Source organism: Ischnura elegans, chromosome 3 (genome assembly GCF_921293095.1).
Source record: "Ischnura elegans chromosome 3, ioIscEleg1.1, whole genome shotgun sequence".
Lineage (NCBI taxonomy): Eukaryota > Metazoa > Arthropoda > Insecta > Odonata > Coenagrionidae > Ischnura > Ischnura elegans.
In genome coordinates, this window is record NC_060248.1 from 130,995,952 (window position 1) to 131,014,508 (window position 18,557).

Here is an 18,557-nt window from a genome sequence, read left to right on the forward strand (position 1 = left end):
TAAATATGTACAAAGTTAAGCCCTGATGATAGTTTAAAATAAACAGAAACGTTGGCTAAAACTTTTTTGCATGACTCCAAGAACTATTTTAACATGAATTAAACGAGGTCAAGATAAGGAAGAAGAAAAAAAATAAGTATATTTATGACTCTATTCCTAGCTTTCAGGGCATTTTTCCTGTTTTTCATTGTAGAATTTTGCATGCATGAATTTTATAAAATATCAGTATTATAAATTTTTCACCAGTCATGAAAATTTCATGATCTAGAGGGATGGTACTTGGATGAAGAGATAATTTATGTGACACATGTCAAGATTGCTGGTTAGAGGGAAGGCGATGGACAACAATGGGGAGCGATGCACACCCCTACGCCTTCTGCCTTTCTCTCTCATCAGTTCCATCCCCCCCTGCTTTACCTCTTTCATCCTCACACCACCTCTCCATCTTGCTAATTGCTTACTGCTTTATGTGTTATCTATTCCATACAAATTCCTTAGGCACAGGCTTAACCTGGATCATTCAATTACGTACATCTTATTATGTGGAATGTACGGAGTATTTTTTTAGTTCATTAAACATGCAGTTTCACCCAGTAATGCAAAAAATCCAGTTCTTCTGTAATAGTAAGGCTAATGCAGTGATTTTATTGTTGGAAAACTCATTGTTTTGACATTCATTGTTTTTATGGAACATTTTCCTAAAAATTTAATGCTAACACGTTTTAAATGATTTTTGCTTGTGCTTTGATACAAACATAGGTATATATCACATGCTTAAAATGAGGTATTGAATGTTGAATATACTTTCTCGACTCAGGACACTCATCCGGCCATCAACGACATCCACTGGGCCTGCGCCTTGGCCCACTCCCTGGGCAAGCTGGAGCTGGAGAGCATCGTGCCTCTCCTCATCAAGAACGTGCGTTGCGCCACGGTCCTCTCCGACTTCCTGCGCCGCTGGTCGCTCACGCTGCCCGGCAGCATGGTCCCTCCTCGACCACCACCTCAGATCTCCTCGAGCAACTCGTCGTCTGCAGGGCAGTCGACCGGGGGCGGCCCCGCCTCCTCCCTGCCACCGCCCCCTCAGCCCCCGGCGCCCCCTCCGTCCCTCGTGGGCCTCGGCAGCTCCATCTGCCCCGATGGCAAGTGCGGTCTCGGCAGCATGGCGCTTGGCGGCATGACCTACGGTGGCATGGGGTGCGGGAGCGGGGGCGGAGCGGGAGGAGGGGGCAGCACTGGTGGGGGGGGCGGAGGCGTGGCCATGCCCCTCCTCTCCTACGAGCGAGCCCCTCTGCGACACCTGCTGGAGGCGGCCATAGCCGCTTACGTCGACACCACGCACTCCCGTCTCGCACACATCAGCCCCCGCCACTACGGCGACTTCATCGAGTTCCTGGCAAAGGCCCGCGAGACCTTCCTCCTGGCGAGTGACGGACCGGCCCAGTTTGCGGCGCTCATCGACAACATGACGGTGAAGTACAAGGGAAAGAAGAAGCTGATGTGCTTGGTGAGGGAGAGGTTTGGGTGAGCAAGGTGCTGGAGTGGATCCGTCACACTAGAACCCAGCGTTCCAGGACTTTTTGCTGTTTCCCTGCTGAAGGGTTGGCGGGCGTCTCTGAGTCGAAGGACTTGAATTTGGTGGAGAGAGCCGCTTGGACCAACTTGGGGAAATGTTTTGCAAAATGAGGATCGATTCCAGCAAATCAAGTGTTTGTTAAATAGTAAGCGTATTTGAGCAATATTTTAAATTTGCCGTGCAATTTCAGAAGGAACATTGGCGTTGTGGGTCATATTTTGCATCAAGGGCCCCCAACTGAATGCCATACTCTGTCTGCCTGTCCTTTTGCTCGTGGTCTGAGTCACTGGAGCAGGCAAAAGTTGTATATTGAATTAGTGGTATGTGTACACTGACTTCAAGATCTCATCTGATTAGGTTAAACAAAAAATAATATTTTAAGATGTGTAAGAATATGGTGAGTGTATGTCTGCAGTTACACATTTAGGATGAATGCATGTCAGAATACATAATGGTATAGCCTTAATAATCGTGGGTTGGAGGTTATGTCATTCTCCTTTTCAAGGTGGCTTCTGACAGTGTTTGCTTTTTGCTCAGTATGTTTGATGCCTGTGTGTTTCAGCCAAAGATTGTTTGTATGGAGCGTTTTATAAGACTATTTTCTACTAAAGTGCACAAAAGTGGGAAAAATAAAGCTTCAGGTAGCCAGTTTGAGGAGGAGGCTTAATAAGTTGCCAGAGTAAGAATACCTCTAGAGACAAGTACAAATAGGAGTCAGTTTACAGCTGTATAAAACTAGTTCAAAAGGTAGAGGGTGACTGTGGTATGGTGTGAATAATGTAACTACCTCTGCTGATCCTGTAAACCCTGTTTTTAAACAGTCTTGTGCTGCAGCAGCATTGCATTTGTTTCAACATATCGAATGATACGCTCGAATTTGGTTTTTTTGTATATACCATCACATAAGGAAATTGTCTCCGTATTGTGAGCATAAACTGATAGGTAATTATTTAAACAAAGTGTGAGAGAGAGAAAGAAGATTGATAATTCATGCAAATACACAACTGGCAATGGTGTAAAAGCATGACAGTACCATCTTAAGTACCCACCAACATGATAACAATCAGGCATTGTTTATTTGAGGATTATTTTGCGGTTTCTTGTGTGTACTCAAGCAGGCCTTCTTTAAATTCGATCAAAATTTAAAATTCCCCCAGCCAACTCTCAGGAAATATTTTAGCATCTAGTGGACTCTCTCTATGATCTTGAGCTAGTGCTACAAGGATAAATGCCAAAGTTTGCCTAAATTTATGTCAACATTCTGCAATACCCATCCATAGTATTGTATATTGGCTGTCTTATCGAATTTTTATAGTTAAATTGCTAGTGTTTTATTTTAATTGGTGCGCCAGTGTTTCATGCAGAGTGACTTTTGTACTGATCAGTATAAAGAGTGTTGCTCAGGTTCATAAAAGAAGTTTCTTTGCTCCAAGATATGTTGGCATCACTGGAACTACCTCAATTTTCTTCCACTCTCGATTATGTTTCATTCTGATGATATGAATGATTCTAAGGTTTGCTCATTTCCATTCAGACTCTGTGTGTATATAATTTTGTCCTCAAGAGTGAGTGTTGTATGATGTTTTCATCATAATTTCCTTCTTTTTTGTGATTTAAGTAGTGGAGGAGATGGCAAGAATCGTAAGTGATAATGAAGGAGCATTCCTAGTGCAATGGAAATCATTTTGATCATTGTGTATGTGTTTCATTTTATGTATGGATATTTTTGCTTATTTGCTGCATACTTAAGGAACCATCATGTTCTGTATTTGTGGATGACAGCAGTTGAAAGAACTTCTGGACAAGAATGCAATCATGTTATAAGGAGATTAATCTTGAACAAAAAAAATGTAAAAATGGACATATGATAAGGTACATAACTACATAGTTAAAGAATGGTGTGATTTAATTGGAAATGTTCACATAATTATTAGCGGCAAGTTAAGAATAGCTACGTTAAAACTGCAGGGCATTGCTCAGACAAGGTGTTCAACTTCATATCGCTGTAATTTGTTGTTTTAAGAGTGCACATTGAAGGTATCATTGAATATGGGCATTTGAGCAGAAGTACATGGTAACAAATGAGTAAGTTTATGATAAACGGAATAATGAATTGTGTGATGTCAAGTCGTGCTTGCAAATCAACCATTTAATTTGAGAAAAATGTGGATGAATGAAGTGAAGACTAATTGCTAAAAAAATGCTGGCAACTAAGCATTACAGTATACCAACTAATATTTTGCTTATTCTGGCAGTTTAGACAGCAAATTTTGATTTTTGGAGGCTGACAGAAATGACTTCACCATTGATGCATAACAATATTAGCATCTTCAGCTGCGAGGTTAAGTATTAATACCACAAGATGTAGTCTATCACAGCTTTGAAATTGTATATGAATCCAAAATGCTATAAAGATATTACCAATGATGGTGAATTATATAAGTAAATTTTTGAAACTCTCTTGCTTGAAGTACAACTGCTATGCTAGTTTTTTTCTTAAATCATGCAACTGATCAAGCGGTCAGTCAGAAAGTGTGGAAGATTGATTGACATAGCCTCTTTTATGTTTGAATTTTCACTCATAAAGTTAACAGAAATTGTATCTCTTGCTTGTGTCCAAATTCAAGTTGTAAGTAAAGTTCTTAACTACAGTGTATCAAAAATTTCACTGTTGTTCTCAAATTGTTCATTCGTTAAACTCAAAAATATTCGCATTTAGTTATAGTTGTTAACTTCCAGTAATGCCTTGGTGGGGACACTGCCCTGGAGTGATGCAAGTGATTGCATCATTGGGATCAAGTGTAAATAACATGACAAGCATTAACTTGCAGCTAAATTGAGAGCATGCCCTAACTACAATAAGGTCCTTATTCTACCACTGTGCTGATTGAGTGATCAATTTTCACCTTTCATCGTTTTGAAGGCTGAGGATATGCGGTGGAATTAAAAATGTTGGTTTTTAAATGTACGGATTTTCTTGAGCATATTTTTCATTTTATTGAATTATTAAAATTTATGGAAGGTGTTGTAGACTATTTTTCATCTACACATTCTGACCTTGTTTGATGATTTGGTTTTTGCTTGTGACTTGTTTTGACAACTTGTGTAATCAATCCAAGTTTGTTTTCTACAATATTGTTGGCTAATTTTGTATTGTTACTATATTTAGATATAATGAGCGTAAGGGAGTAAATGTCTGCATGACTTCCAGGACGTACTGCTACCAGTGAAGAAATGAAATTACTTCTGTGGGTGGTGTGACAACTTCAAAGCCATGAAAGCTAAATGATATCTGGGACAAGTCACGTTCATCATGAAGTGCAAATCAAAAACATTTACACCATGACACAGATGACAAAATCAATTATGAATTAACAATGCATATGATATGTGTTGTCTTCCCTCTGTTTGGAGTAAAATGAGAAGAGTATTTTGAGGGAATCACATGCTTCAAATGCTAATTAGCTGAGGAAGATGAGCACTTTGCCATAGAACTTCAGGTTGCAATATTTAAACTGTATTTATTTACAATTTTGTAATGTCGAAGTTGTAGTCTTGTGTCCCAAATGGGAAATATGTGAGTGATTTGTTGTGATAATATATTACCTTACATAGATGTTATATGAATGTTTTATTTTGCCTTAAACAATGGATAAAGGTCTTTTTAAACAGCGCAAGAAGGATAAAATGGAATTGGAATCACGGGTAGAGTACTCATAAAATATTCTACTGCAAATTAGACTATGTATATTTGGCATAATGGCTGCAAATGAGATTTTAATCACTGCTGAATTAGTGCAGAAGCCTTATTTATTCCTAATTCAGACATTAAGATTATATAATTCACTAAAAATCAAACAGAATATTGCACTATTTATTTCTTGTATCGAGGAGTGAAGGTTAGGATGACACCCCTGAGAATTTAATGCACTAGAACTGTCGAATGTATTGGAATTCATTTTTATTGGCTGCCATATTGAAGTGATTGCATCCCACACAGCACATACTATGCAATAGAGCTTTTTTTGAGGATTACATACCTGAAGTTCCTCCATTAGATACTTGGTTTTGTGCATGATTGCTGTGAAAACCCAGAATCTCTGATCAGTGATATACTTAGCTGAGGTCACTATTTCAGTCTTCCAGTGTGATGTGCAAAGGCTGATTTGGATTAGTGAGTTCAAAGCTCAGACGAGACTAAGACGCAGGTTATGTGTGATTATTATTATCATTAAAGTATTTTACATAATAAGGTAGGTATCCATCGAGTACTTAGGAAGGATTGTGGGAGCCTCTCTTTCCTTCAAGCACTACCCTCTTCAATGCACTATAAGGCCTCATCCCCTCCCAGCTAAGTTATCCCTCAATCCATACTTTCTCTTTGGTATCTCATCTAGAAGCTGCCTCTCCTAACCCACCATATCCACCACTTCTTCGTTCTTCCTCCTCTCCGTCCACATTCTCCATTCTCCTCCACACCCACATCTAAAACCCCTCTAGTCTTCTCTCATCCTCCTTCATAAGTGTCCACATTTCTGCACCATAAAGCGCTATACTTCTGATCAGTATGTGTGATGTGGGTCCTGCAAACAAATGCAAAACCCCAACTCTCACCATTTGGGGCCTATGAATGCCTGAGTTTGCATTTGTACGCAGAAACGGATGGAGGAAAGAGGGGGAGAACCCATTGGTATGCCTTCGCCCGCTACCATCTCCACGCTCCTCAGGGAAAAATTTCCGCTGTGTAAGTTATTTGGAATTGTCATATATCTGCTTTGTAACCACTGATTTGTATGTGCTTTCGAACTGCTGTGGAATTGAAACACGGTACACAGCAGTTCATGACGTCATAGCGTCCTACCATGTCATCAACTCATTTGTACAGGGGCGCAGCTAGGAATTGAGGCTGGGGGGGGGTTTAGGTGCCACTAATACCGGGGTGTGTGGGGGTATGGAATACCCACCAGGATAAGCGGTAGGTGCGAGATTAACAAATTGCAGAATTTTAAGATAAACGGTTCAAAATGGTGAGTTTTACGACTTTCTGAGGGATATTTTATTAATCCTTACACTATTCTATTAGTAAAATCAATCCAATTAAATAAAATGGATTAAACTTACAAATTTCTCTGAGCTATGGGGGGGGGTTTATCCCTCAAAGCCCCCCCTCGCTGCGCCACTGCATTTGTACACCTTTCTAACTCATATGTAACAGATTTTGAACTGCTTTGGATTTCCACAGGAAACTGCTATGGAACTAATTTTCAACCTTTGGAACTCATTTGGAATTAACATTAGAACTGATTTGTACCATTCGTTCACTCGTTTTGGAACTCATTTGTACATCATGCAAACTGCTTCGTAGCAGTTCAAGATGGCGCATTCAGTTTTCTTGAAGTTTATGGTAGTCTGTTTAGGAAATTTAGGCAAGATGAATATTGTGAATTGAAGTGCAGCAGTGCCATCATTTCGCCATAGCTCCATTGCTTTTCAAAGCATTCGTCACCAGTGAAGGTTCTGCAAGCTTGACAAACTTGACACAAGATTGATATTTTCATAAGGCGGAGTGAGGGGTAAGTGGCTTTTGGTGGTCCTTTGAGGGTCCTCTTAATTACTTTCAAAGGAGTTGTTTGAGGGAGGTAGCCGATCACTTGGCTAGCAGGAAAGTGGATGCTAAGCGAACAGCCAATGGTGGGCACCTCCTTATTCTGATTGGGTACGATGTACGAGCATGAACTCAGATGGCCATGGGTCCATGGGCATACCCATAGAGGGGCAGGAGGGGGCAGCTGCCCTCCCCTACAAGCAAAAATCGCCAATGTCTTTAAGGAAAATTATGTTTTTTCAAGAAAATAATTTTAAAAAGTAATAAAGAGCTGTTACAGTTTCCTTAAAATGTTGATTTCATTCACCTTTTCCATGCTTAATAATTTGAACAGCCATGGCTTGCCCTCCCCCCCCCCCCAGTTTTGATCCTGGGTATAATGCCCTTGTATGGGTCCAAAGCAAGGAAAAAGTTAAGGCTCTGAGTTCATGTACAGGCATCTATGTATCATTCAGAATTTGGGGGCCATACCTTTTCCTGAGGAGGTGTTTAAGCCTTGTGCGTTTAATCCAATTGAGAAAAGTGCAATCAACTATTTGTTTTAAAGTGATTAAAAACCTTGAGCGTCAAAGTGAAATCTCCTTAGTTAGAGTTTTCTCTTCGAGAATTAAATGCCAAAATTTAAGGAAAAAATAAATTATCATATCACGTGAGATGATTAAAGTCATCATGTAACATTATTATGATCTTTTAAAATTTCGAGCAAAATAAATTTGTTTATTTTGGTTGTCAGGAAGATTAATTCACTTGTATTATGGAAAGCTGTGCGGCATGTGGCCCGGAAAGGAAGTAGCGTTCTTCTTGCTGACGGTGAGTTGGATTAAATGTTAACTCTAGTCAAAATGGTGAGCAACCTTTCCGTTGATGCTGGTAACTTACAACAACTGTCAAAAATTTACCTTATCTTAGCATTAATTGGGACTTACAGCAAAAAAATAACTATAATAATTAATCGTTACTGACTATTTATTTGACTGTCTCTAACTAAAGTCGATTAGTTGAGGAATTTATCGTTAAAGTCTTCTATTAGCTGATAATAATTCATTTCATACAGTTGTAGTTATTGATTTTTGGAGAAGATCGTCATGAGCGAAGTTAGACCAACAACTTTCACTCTATCCCAAAGGAAATACCAGGACGGCGATAGTATAGCGGTGTCCTTCAGAAGATTGATTTCTGTTACCACTTCGGGCGCATTTCAATCGGTTTTCGAAAGTGTCCGCATCGCGGCGATGAGTGCAAAGCGATCCATTTATCCTCAATATTACACTGGAATATTTTCACTCCTGAGTAAAAGCATCGAAATTTTATGAATTTCATTGATCACAACCTCACGAATATAAATTTCGGTCAACAACACTAATCATAGCTTGTTCCTTCGTGGAATTCACATTCGCAAAGTCGGTAATAGCGCGCTATGCCCGTTAGCGACGCGAGCGGCAACTAATTTAATCAGCTTGAAAGAATCAGCCAAGAATATTACAAGAGAGGGCTCTCAAGTCGACTCAACGATGTGTTGTCAACCACCGCGCATTTAAATGTGTTTACAGAAGCCGCCACTCGCGTCGCTCATGGAAAAATTGATCTGAGTTTCACGGGGAAACAAGGTATAATTAGGGGTGTTATCCAAAATTTATTTGCAAGATGATGTAATCTATCAAATTCGAACTTTTCAATGCTATTTCTCGTATTCGCAACGACATTACTGCCAGGGATGCCGACTCACAAAAAATATTGGGGGGCCCAAACCGGGGCCCCAGGAAATTTTATAAGTGCGCAGTGAGTTTTAAGTTTTTTAAGCATTTTAGAAGAGTCATATGATCAACATCAGAACCCACGAATCTCGATATCTGGACACTCAGGGGAAAATCGACAAGCCTGACACATTTTTTTCCTCACACCCATTACGAATTTTTGAGGGGGCTCGGGTCCCCTCAAGTCCCGTGGAGTCGGCGCCACTGCATACTGCAAAATAATGGAAAAAAAAGTGGATCGCATTCCACTTATCACCGCGCCACGGACATTTTTGAAAACCAATTAAAATGCGACCGAAGTGGCAACAGAAATAAGCCTTTTGTGTGATGGAATTGGGTCTACTCTATTCAGACACCTTGGAATCAGCTCAGTTCTGCCTCATTCACGGTACGATTGTTCCAGCGATTGTCGGAACTATCGTGCATTCACACGACGATTGTTAAAACCTGTGCTGCCCGTAACTGCTGACATCTAAAGTGAACGGGAAACTGACGGTTTGCAAAGGTGATGAGGTATGCTGGGGCAAGATATTACTTTGCTCAACGTGTATTTACCGAATAATTTTTCTTCCGCCCATATTCTTCCTTCCTAGGACAAATCCATGAAAAAAATAGAGCTTCACGAGCTTTTCGTCTTTCTCTTGTCGCTTCCGTTTCCGGTCTCCCAGTGCCTAATGCCCCGTTCACACTACGTCCTTTTTACGCCGGTTAGCCCCGACCATGGTTACAAAACGAGGTGTGAACGCAAGTTCCCGTTAACCGTGGTTGGGATTCTGACCACCGTTTTCCGACCATGGTTGGCGGTAGTTCATGCGTGTGTGAACGCAAGTTGGTTAAAAGCTGGTTAGAAAAAGAAGAAGGCGAAGCAGCAACGAAGTGGGATAGGAGGAAAGAAAACAGAAAATAAAGTTTCGAAGAGGAGACGGCCGTTATTGTTGAATTATATTCGTCAGAATTAATTCAAAGGAAAGTGCTATTGATTCATTCCGTAATGTGTTGTATAGTATGAGATTTTAAACCTGATTTAAGTTATGCGATATACTTTATAGTTCGTAGTGAATTAGCTATTAGCTCGTATTGTATTGTTACGGACAGATTGAATAATCTATATTAATATTTTGCTAGAATTAAGTAAAATGTGCGAAACTACCATAATAAAAATCCGAAGGTCACAATGATTTTAATGTTTTGGTGAGAGTTCTTTGTCCCAGTTTGAAAAAGATCACTTATGTTCATCCTTGAACAAAAGTTCTTCCCATATCAATATAAAGTTTCAGGCTAACGGCTAGTCAGATGTAACGATAGAAAATGAATTTAGAAACGTCGGGTGATACCACATATCGCAAAAATTACCACGTTCTCTCTCTTATTTCATAAGTTAAATTTCAACAATCGTCCCATTTCTGCAAGTTGTTCGTCCACATTTGAAGAAGAGGTAAAATAGTTTTAATTTACGGTATAGCATCAGATTGGATCATGTCCTTTGCCAAAGTCAGAAAACAATAATAGCTAAGAATGTAATGCAGCGAAAAGTGTATCTCCATCCCAAATCACAAGTGTCTCAAATTGAGGCTCAAGTCTCAAGATTAGGTCCTCGATTTTCTTCACCTACATCAATGATTTGTCGACACATCCGAATCAAGGGCAAGTAGTAGTATATGTTGTTGATATCACCCTATAATTATCACTAATATTCGTATTAAATAGAGCAGTAGAAGAATGCAAGCCACACTATGGATGAAATGATTAGTTGGACGAACACATTTGAATTACCTTCTACGTAGCAAGGTACAATGATTGTCGACGCTGGAATGCACTTTTTAATTCATAAGCAGCTCATAATATGCACATATGTTTAAATCATTGCAATTAACACAAGAACTTTTCCCTGCACATTCTATATTTCCTTCCAACAAGTTATTCGCTCTTGTCAATTCATTTTTCATTTGGAATTAATTTACCACTCATCAGATGTCGCCAGGGTCTAACCATGGTAAGTGTGAACGCGCGTTGGTTCTGACGTCATCTTACGCTGGTTAAGAAAGATGGTAATGTGAACGGGGCATAACCATCGTAAAGTGGCAACGTTCGTAACTACGGTAACTATTGCCAGGACATGCATACACACGGCTAGTTCGGTCAACTATCGTTGGGACGATCGCTCGGACAATCGTAATGTGAACGAGGCATAAATGTCACTTTGCCCATCTCTGCCCAATTCTACCCGCGGTCGATTTGCCTCAGGCGATCCAGCTGGTCGCAACTTCGCTTGACGCCAATGCAGTGGCGAACGTCGACGGGCAGAAGTCGGCGGTTGATCCATCGGACCCGGCGTCGATCCCTGGTGCCGGAGGCCAGGAGGCGGAGGACCCGAGGCCCTCGTGGTTGCGGGAGGCCCTCCCCGAGGTGGCTTCCTTCCTCAGGGCCCACAAGTTCCACGAAATCGACCGGCGCTATCGGAAGCTCAGCGACCCCGCTCCTCAGGTGGGTGTAAATACATTATAAAGGCCATTCTACACGACGCGTGTAAGAAGGCGCAGTCAAATGTGCATCGTGCAAAGCGGCGAATTGCTAGTACGCATGCGAGGATGCATGGACGTGAGATGGCAAAATAGCCCCTGTTGTAATTTCGTTCTTGCATACGCACAATTCCACGCCACACCGAGAAAGAAATGCAGTTCGAACCTGCGCATTTACCTGCCTCATGTAAAGCGGCCTTAACAATGCACGAGCATGCATTTGGGTCTCGTCCTATACTGTGAAGCCATGATTTCTGCTGATTGTGCACCTATGTTGACGGCAACAACATTTATTCATTCGTTAAAAAGGTACCTACACTAAGGTATCGTAATATCTACTCATTTTAATTTCCACAGCACGTGTTTCAACTGTCTCGCAATCGTCATCAGGTACAGACATGAATCAGTTACAGTTATATATATCTATCTTCCAAAAGTAGTGGGAGGGGAAAGATCAGAAGGAGGAATAGTTCGTGGCGGTTGGAGAAAGCACGGAAACATAGTTAAGAAATAATCCATCGAACAGACAAAAAAATATATATATACTGGACTGGCGTCACCTCACGAGGCATTATGGCAATTTTAATGATTGCTAAGGTAAGAAATAAATAGCAACAACATGTTTTTATTGGCAACCACTATTGCATTGTTGTTCTATGACCAAAAAAGTTGTTGAGTCTTATTTTTCTAAAGATATATAACTTTTCCGAGTCCATAAAAACTTAATTACCACAGGAATACAAGGATTTTATGATGACATAACGATAGCACTTGCGTGGAATTAATTCGTGAATCAAGAATCTTGCGTGCACTCCGATTAAGTGAAGGAATCTTAAGCTTAGTTTGGCAGCCAACTGCCTTGCAATAAGAGAGAAGGCTACAACAGCAGCCAAATGAAACGTGAAGCCATAACGTCGACGCCAACTCGATAGCTCCACTGCAAAAACGCTCAACAATCGCCCATCGAATCAAATCCGCTCATCTAATAGCCCAGCAATTCGAATCCGCTCAGCTGGCAGTAGCCATCTTGTCATTGTCTGCCATACAATTTGCAATATAGTCATAAACATTTTTATTTTAATCTCTGAAAATACCTTAATTCCCAATGTGTCGTTCGGGGCCAGTATTTCTTCCTTGTAGCCATTATCTCGCCCATATTCTACGTGTCCGGAGCATAACCACTCATTTCTATTCTACAAGCTTGGAGGTGAGCGTCTATGCTCTGGACACTGCCAGCTGAGCGGATTCGTATTGTTGGGCTACTAGATGAGCGGATTTGATTCGGTGGGCGATTGTTGAGCGATTTTGCAGTCGAGGTATCGAACTGCCAGGGTTTACAATTAACTACCCAATTAGCCGCCTAAATAGGCGTGTGGCGGGGATGTTAGGATACTAGCCGTTAACAAATAAAAATGAAATGCTCTAGCGAAGTTAAGCCAATCTTTTATTAAAACCCTCTATCGTTCAGGGGAAAAACTGATAGCCATACTCATCCGTTTGAAAAAATATCTCTCTTAATTTATGTGCCTGTCTGACCTGGAAATGCCGAGGGGTTCGAATATGACGTTCTCCGCGTCGAAGATATCCATTCTCAATTTCTCAAACAATCTAACCTTCGCGAGTCTCTAGCGCCTCCCAGTCTAAATCGTTTAACATCTGTGTAACGCTTTCAATACGCCTTTAGCAGTTTTGGAGGTATCGCGTAGCTTTTCTTAGTATTTTATTAAGTTCACGGATTAAGTCTATCTTCGCCGTATCCCATTTGCTTGTTGCGTATTTAAGGAGTAGTCGGACAAGTGAAAAATAGCACCTTTCTTGTACAGTTTCATCCGTAAATCTTCCCACAAAACGATTGACAAATCTTAGATTTTTAAGGGGCTATCATCGCTAAAGATCAAATCGATCGTTAACGTACGTTGGTAATCTTCGCTGCATCTGCTTACTCAGTGATTAAACCTACCTTATTAGGAATTCCGTATACTGTCAGCGTACTCCGAACGAGATTGTCAATGGCGAGCCATTGCGAGCAGACACGTCTGGAATCGTCTCAACGTGGTCTCAACCCAAGAACAAACTCATCTAATGTATTGTTGCTCCCTCTTAGCAACGTTAATACTTCTCCCTAACTACGGCGGCCTCTGTCCTCATATGTGTTATGCATTTGTTTAGGCGAATGCCATACGACCACGTGCAGAAAAGACTAAACATAAAAAAAGTATTTTTCCCAGAAGCAGAATACACCAGCGTAACATTATACTGTCGAGTTAGATTGAAATACGTAAGGCTCATACATTATGAATTCGGCTTTCGCTAGCGTTTAGCAGGGTCCTTCCTTCTTTCAATTAAGCAGAATATATCGCTCTAGTTGCAACGCAACGGAAAGTTTTAAAAATATGCGTATACAGTTGAAATTTCGTGGAGAGTCAGAGGAATTCATGGGCGTTACGCAAATGATAATTTGTCAGGTTTACATATGCCATTATTATGCGTATATCATTATTACGTATAAATATCTTTAAGTATGAGTAGTTTTTCACGTGAAACCAGGTGCACAGGGAACTTTTTAATTGTTGGTGGCTTATTACAGGCCTTAGATCCAAACCGAAACTTCGATGTAATGATTAATATTTGTATGCAAATTCGATGATTGGAATCAACCAATTTATGTTACTCTCTTCTTCGTTATGCTCGTTATTAGGGATTCTACGCGAGTTTCCCGGACCCCCCTTTGAGAAGTTGGCACTGGGAAGTGCACAGGAATTGTATCTCCGGCTTCGAAGGCTGCGTCCGATACATCCATGAGGTGAGTGAGATTTAGATGACGACCTATGCTGGTATCATTTCATAAAACTGTAACTGTAACTGGGCTCAGTTTTAGTTATTTTCAAAATTTGAAATAATTTACGAGTTTTAGTTAAAATTTAAAAAAGTAACTAGTTACAGTTACAAGTATCGTTATAGCTACTTTTTGGATAAAAAAAAAATAATAACTTGAGGGGGGATCGGGTTGGTGTGGTGGCTAGAGTGTTGGCTTCCCACCCGGCGGGCTCGGGTTCAAATCCCGGCAGTGGCAGAGAATTTTCAGAGACTGCCCGATCCCTGCTTGAATGTTGTGTGGAGGACATTTCAAGCGCAACACTCCGTCCGTCGGATGGGACGTTAAGCCGTGGTCCCCTTGGCGCCTTTCGTTAAGAGCAGGCTGACACCGACGCCGGGTTTCTCTCCACCCTTCCTTCCACACCCTTCCCTCATGGCGCAAATGACCTCAGCTGTCGGTCGCCTCCTCCAAATACCATACCAATAACTTGAGGCCTATTCACTGCAATTGGGTTGAGTTCAGCTAGAGTATGAAACTCTTTACTTTGAACCAGCTAATCACATATTTCACTCTTTTCCGCAGAATTCAATTGAGAGTAAGGAAAAATATCAGACGTCTAACGTAAAACTGAGAGGAACTTGGACAAAATTCATTTTGCTCACATAGTACATACAATGGGGAAGAGTCAAAAATGTTATTCATCGACTAGGGTAACACTTGAACGGCCCTAATGACCACATTTCTAATGTGCTACGTATTTACTTATACCGTTTGCATTGCGAATACAGCACTAATAATCGTAACTCGGCATAGTAAAAGAGCGTTGGGATGCATTCGTGCACCCTGTGTGAGCATTTTGAACCTCGTACCGCGGTAGATTAAGTGACGTGAAGCAACAACTACTTTCAGGAAGCAATTAGTTAATTTTAAGTAACAGTTATATTTTTGAACATGTAACGATTAAAATTAAAAATTAACCGAAATGTAACCGTTAAAGGTAACTAAATTACTTTTACTTAGTTACTGATAAACTGTGCGAATAAGATATCAGCCATCATCGAAGCTCCCCGTAATCACGAGGTTTCATTTTACAAATATACGATGTGAGTTCAGAAAATCACGGGAATTTTGTATTTTAAATATGTATTTTCTCTGCATGATTCACCACTTTCTTGGGGAACAGGATGAACAAAATTTAAGACTACTCAATGCTGTCGAGTGAGCGGCAGTTTCTAATAATTTCGTCACTTTCATTTGTGTTTCGATTTCATTTATTCCTTTGTAAGACCGTCTGTAAGTCAGTCGAGATTAAACCGTTGTTGAAGAACGTTGGGCTTAATTATTAACAGGTTATGGGTCCAGTCCAACGCTTAAAATAATTATTATTAATACGACATGGAGTTGAAAGGAACTTAGTTTGTCCATGGTAAAAAATAGTTTCGTTGATGAAACCAAGATGAAACTTTGCCTCAGCAATTAGAAGCCGTGCTTTATGCTCAGGCAAGGGGTTGGGGATCAGGCAGAGACAATAAGAGGCTCTGGTGGAAGATTCCGTGGGCAAAGTGGTCAGGGTATTGGAAGTTATCAGTGCTACATCTGCAAACAGCACGGACAAAGGAGATTTGAATGTCCATACAATAATAAGGATGCTTACTAGGGGCGGTCATAAAACAACTTTTTTCGAAATTCAAAGTTCGACATGTGTCAAAATGTAGCCCTAGGTACCAAATGAACAGAGAAAAAATTTTGTTCCTGTAGGTTGACATCCTACGGTGGAACCAGGGCCACTTATGTTGAGCTTAGGCGACCCGCGACACATGCCCTCTTTTTACGCTATTTCGGCGATTAATGTCGTGATTTAAATGGTTTTTTCAGCCGATTCTGCACCAGTCATGTCTGAAATTGTCTAGATAAACAACATAGATCGAATACTCTCGTTTTTTGTACAATAATCGGTACTAAAATGCAAATAAACGAAAAAAACTTTGAAAATTTCTCAATCAATGCCATATAGTTTAATTTGGTGCACTCATATGGGCACGATCGCACTTATGTGACCCTACCCTTTACATAGAACAACACTTTTCCCCTCTCCCATCAGCATTGCTCACTGCGTGACTACTCTGGAGGACGCGGATGAAGAAAGCATTGTTTCCAATGCCGAGTGTCTAAGCAGTGGTGTGGGGATGGTGGTTCTCCAAATGGGTGGTATCTCGACTCGGGGGAAACCGATCACATGACGAATTGTGATCATCATTATTACTCGTTCTACCAAGTAGCGCTGAGAATGGGCGCGGACGAGAAGTGCTGTGCGAGAGTCTCGACGGTCGAGACGAGAATTTCATTTCTCGGCATTGTTCGGGACGAGACTCTCGGCGCGGCGAGTCTCGTCGAGACTTCTCGAGTCTTGACAAGACTCGAGAAGTCTCGACCCAACACTGACTCTTTTCAGCCGCAAGCGATTGTTTTATGGATCGGGAGAGGTAATTCTGTTGAGGCAACTTCCTTAGTCCCTGCGCTATCAATTTCGACAATTATAACTCGTTGAGAGCCTATTTAAATTTGATCGGAATTTGATCGGACCAGTGAGGATATCCTCATAACTTGACGGTGTACTAGAATAATGGATGCATAAGAAAACCCATTAAAGGAAATATTTTTATTTTGTTAACAAATCCGTGAGAGATATCATTGTAAATTCTATTGTCCACTGATGTTGATCCTCATTTGAAATTCTCGCCTTTCTCGAGAGTCTCGACGGGTGTCGAGAAGTCTCGATGGGTCGAGACTTCTCGACTCTCGTCCCGTTAATGCCGGGAAATGAAATCCTCGTCTCGACTGCCGAGATTCTTGGATAGTCGAGAGTCTCCCACAGCCCTAGATATAGTGACTAGACGGAACCTGAAAAGTCAGCGCTCTTGAGTTTCCTTACCCGCGCGGAAACTCGGGAAAAGTTTATTTATTTATTCGTCTGCATTGATGTCGTCGCCATCAAAATATTACCCACTAGACATTCATTAGATTAGATGTTCATAATCATTGCTTTCAATTTTTACTCGTTTTCATCGCTTGTGGATATGCTAGGGCATTCGTCATTTTCAACGCCATTACGGTCACCTTGGAAACGTTAATACCACTCGTAAATTCTTTTTCATTCCTTTTTTTAAACATTTCACGCACTTTTTACGCTCAAAATGCCGACCATTATTTGCTTTAAAATAATTATTTGATCCATTTCTTTTAACGAAGGAAAATTGCTGATCTAAAGAAAACTCGTCCAATCTTACCGGCTGCCACAGATAAAGCAAAGAATTAATACAGCTGAAAATTTTATCATAAATTAGAAGCATGCACACCAACACAATAATAAAAAATTGACTGTCGGACTAACCAAAATCCACGAAATTTAAAAATACCCATTATTTTCTGAACATACCTCGTAATTGTTCTAAATTTAATTGCCAATCGTATTAAACTGAAATGGTTCATTGTCTTCTTACATAGAACCTTTTTTCTTCACATGCAGAAGAATATTCTCCACACCCGTAACATGATTCATCTTCTTTTCGTGAAGAAAATTTTTCATAACCGCGGACAAAAATATTCTGCGAGCTCGCGATATGATTCATCATTCTTAATAAAAAAATAGAACGTTTTACATGACCGCAGACCTTGCATGAGACATAATTCATGGTCTGTCCACGCATAACATTTTTCATAACACGCGCTAGAAACCCGAGAGCGTTCTCAATAGTACTTTTCGTGGAAGCCGCAGTTTCAACCTATTCAACATTGCATTGAAACGAGTGCCACATCGATATGACGTAAGGGAGGTGTAAGGAGAAATGAATGACTGGTCTGGCGAACGCTAATGCCCTTTATATGCGCAGAATAGGGGAGGAGAAGACAAGTGTGTGGAAGGGATGAGCTGAGGTAACGGAGGGGAAAAATCTCCACACACTCAAGTACACGCAGACTTGGGGTCGGGGTCGTGGTAATCAATTTGGGAAGGAAAGTAAAAAAAAAAAAAATCCGTAATATGGGGTTCATGGAAATTGAAATATTAGTGACATAGAAAAGAGAGACAAACAATGCCACATCAGTGTGTCTCTTTTAATCCACTCTGATCTGTTTCATTGTGCCTGATAAATTAATTATAATATTAGATTTCGACTTCGACCCGTTAATTTTTTAAAAATATGAACTCAGAAATAAGACATTTCATAAAGTGGTTCAGTGTGAGGCAAATAAAAACGCTAATGATAGAGAAGGATATTTTTTACAA

At 40.6% G+C, this 18,557-nt stretch overlaps 2 protein-coding genes across 3 annotated transcripts in view; both read left to right on the forward strand.

Annotated features, from left to right (window-relative positions):
- Window positions 1-5,197, forward strand: part of LOC124155286 (zinc finger SWIM domain-containing protein 5-like) — a 202,410-nt gene extending 197,213 nt beyond the window's left edge. Inside the window, exon 18 of the mRNA XM_046529003.1 lies at window positions 818-5,197. Within this exon, the coding sequence (XP_046384959.1) occupies window positions 818-1,528 (711 nt within the window). The 3' untranslated portion in view covers window positions 1,529-5,197. The remainder of the gene's footprint in view (window positions 1-817) is intronic.
- Window positions 5,198-7,933: 2,736 nt separating this feature from the next.
- Window positions 7,934-18,557, forward strand: part of LOC124156586 — a 58,595-nt gene continuing 47,971 nt past the window's right edge. The window contains exons 1-3 of one of the 2 annotated variants that reach the window (XM_046531217.1): window positions 7,934-7,991; window positions 11,180-11,419; window positions 14,153-14,257. In XM_046531217.1, the coding sequence (XP_046387173.1) occupies window positions 7,953-7,991; window positions 11,180-11,419; window positions 14,153-14,257 (384 nt within the window). In that variant the 5' untranslated portion in view covers window positions 7,934-7,952. The remainder of the gene's footprint in view (window positions 7,992-11,179; window positions 11,420-14,152; window positions 14,258-18,557) is intronic. The other variant, XM_046531218.1, reaches the window with a different exon arrangement.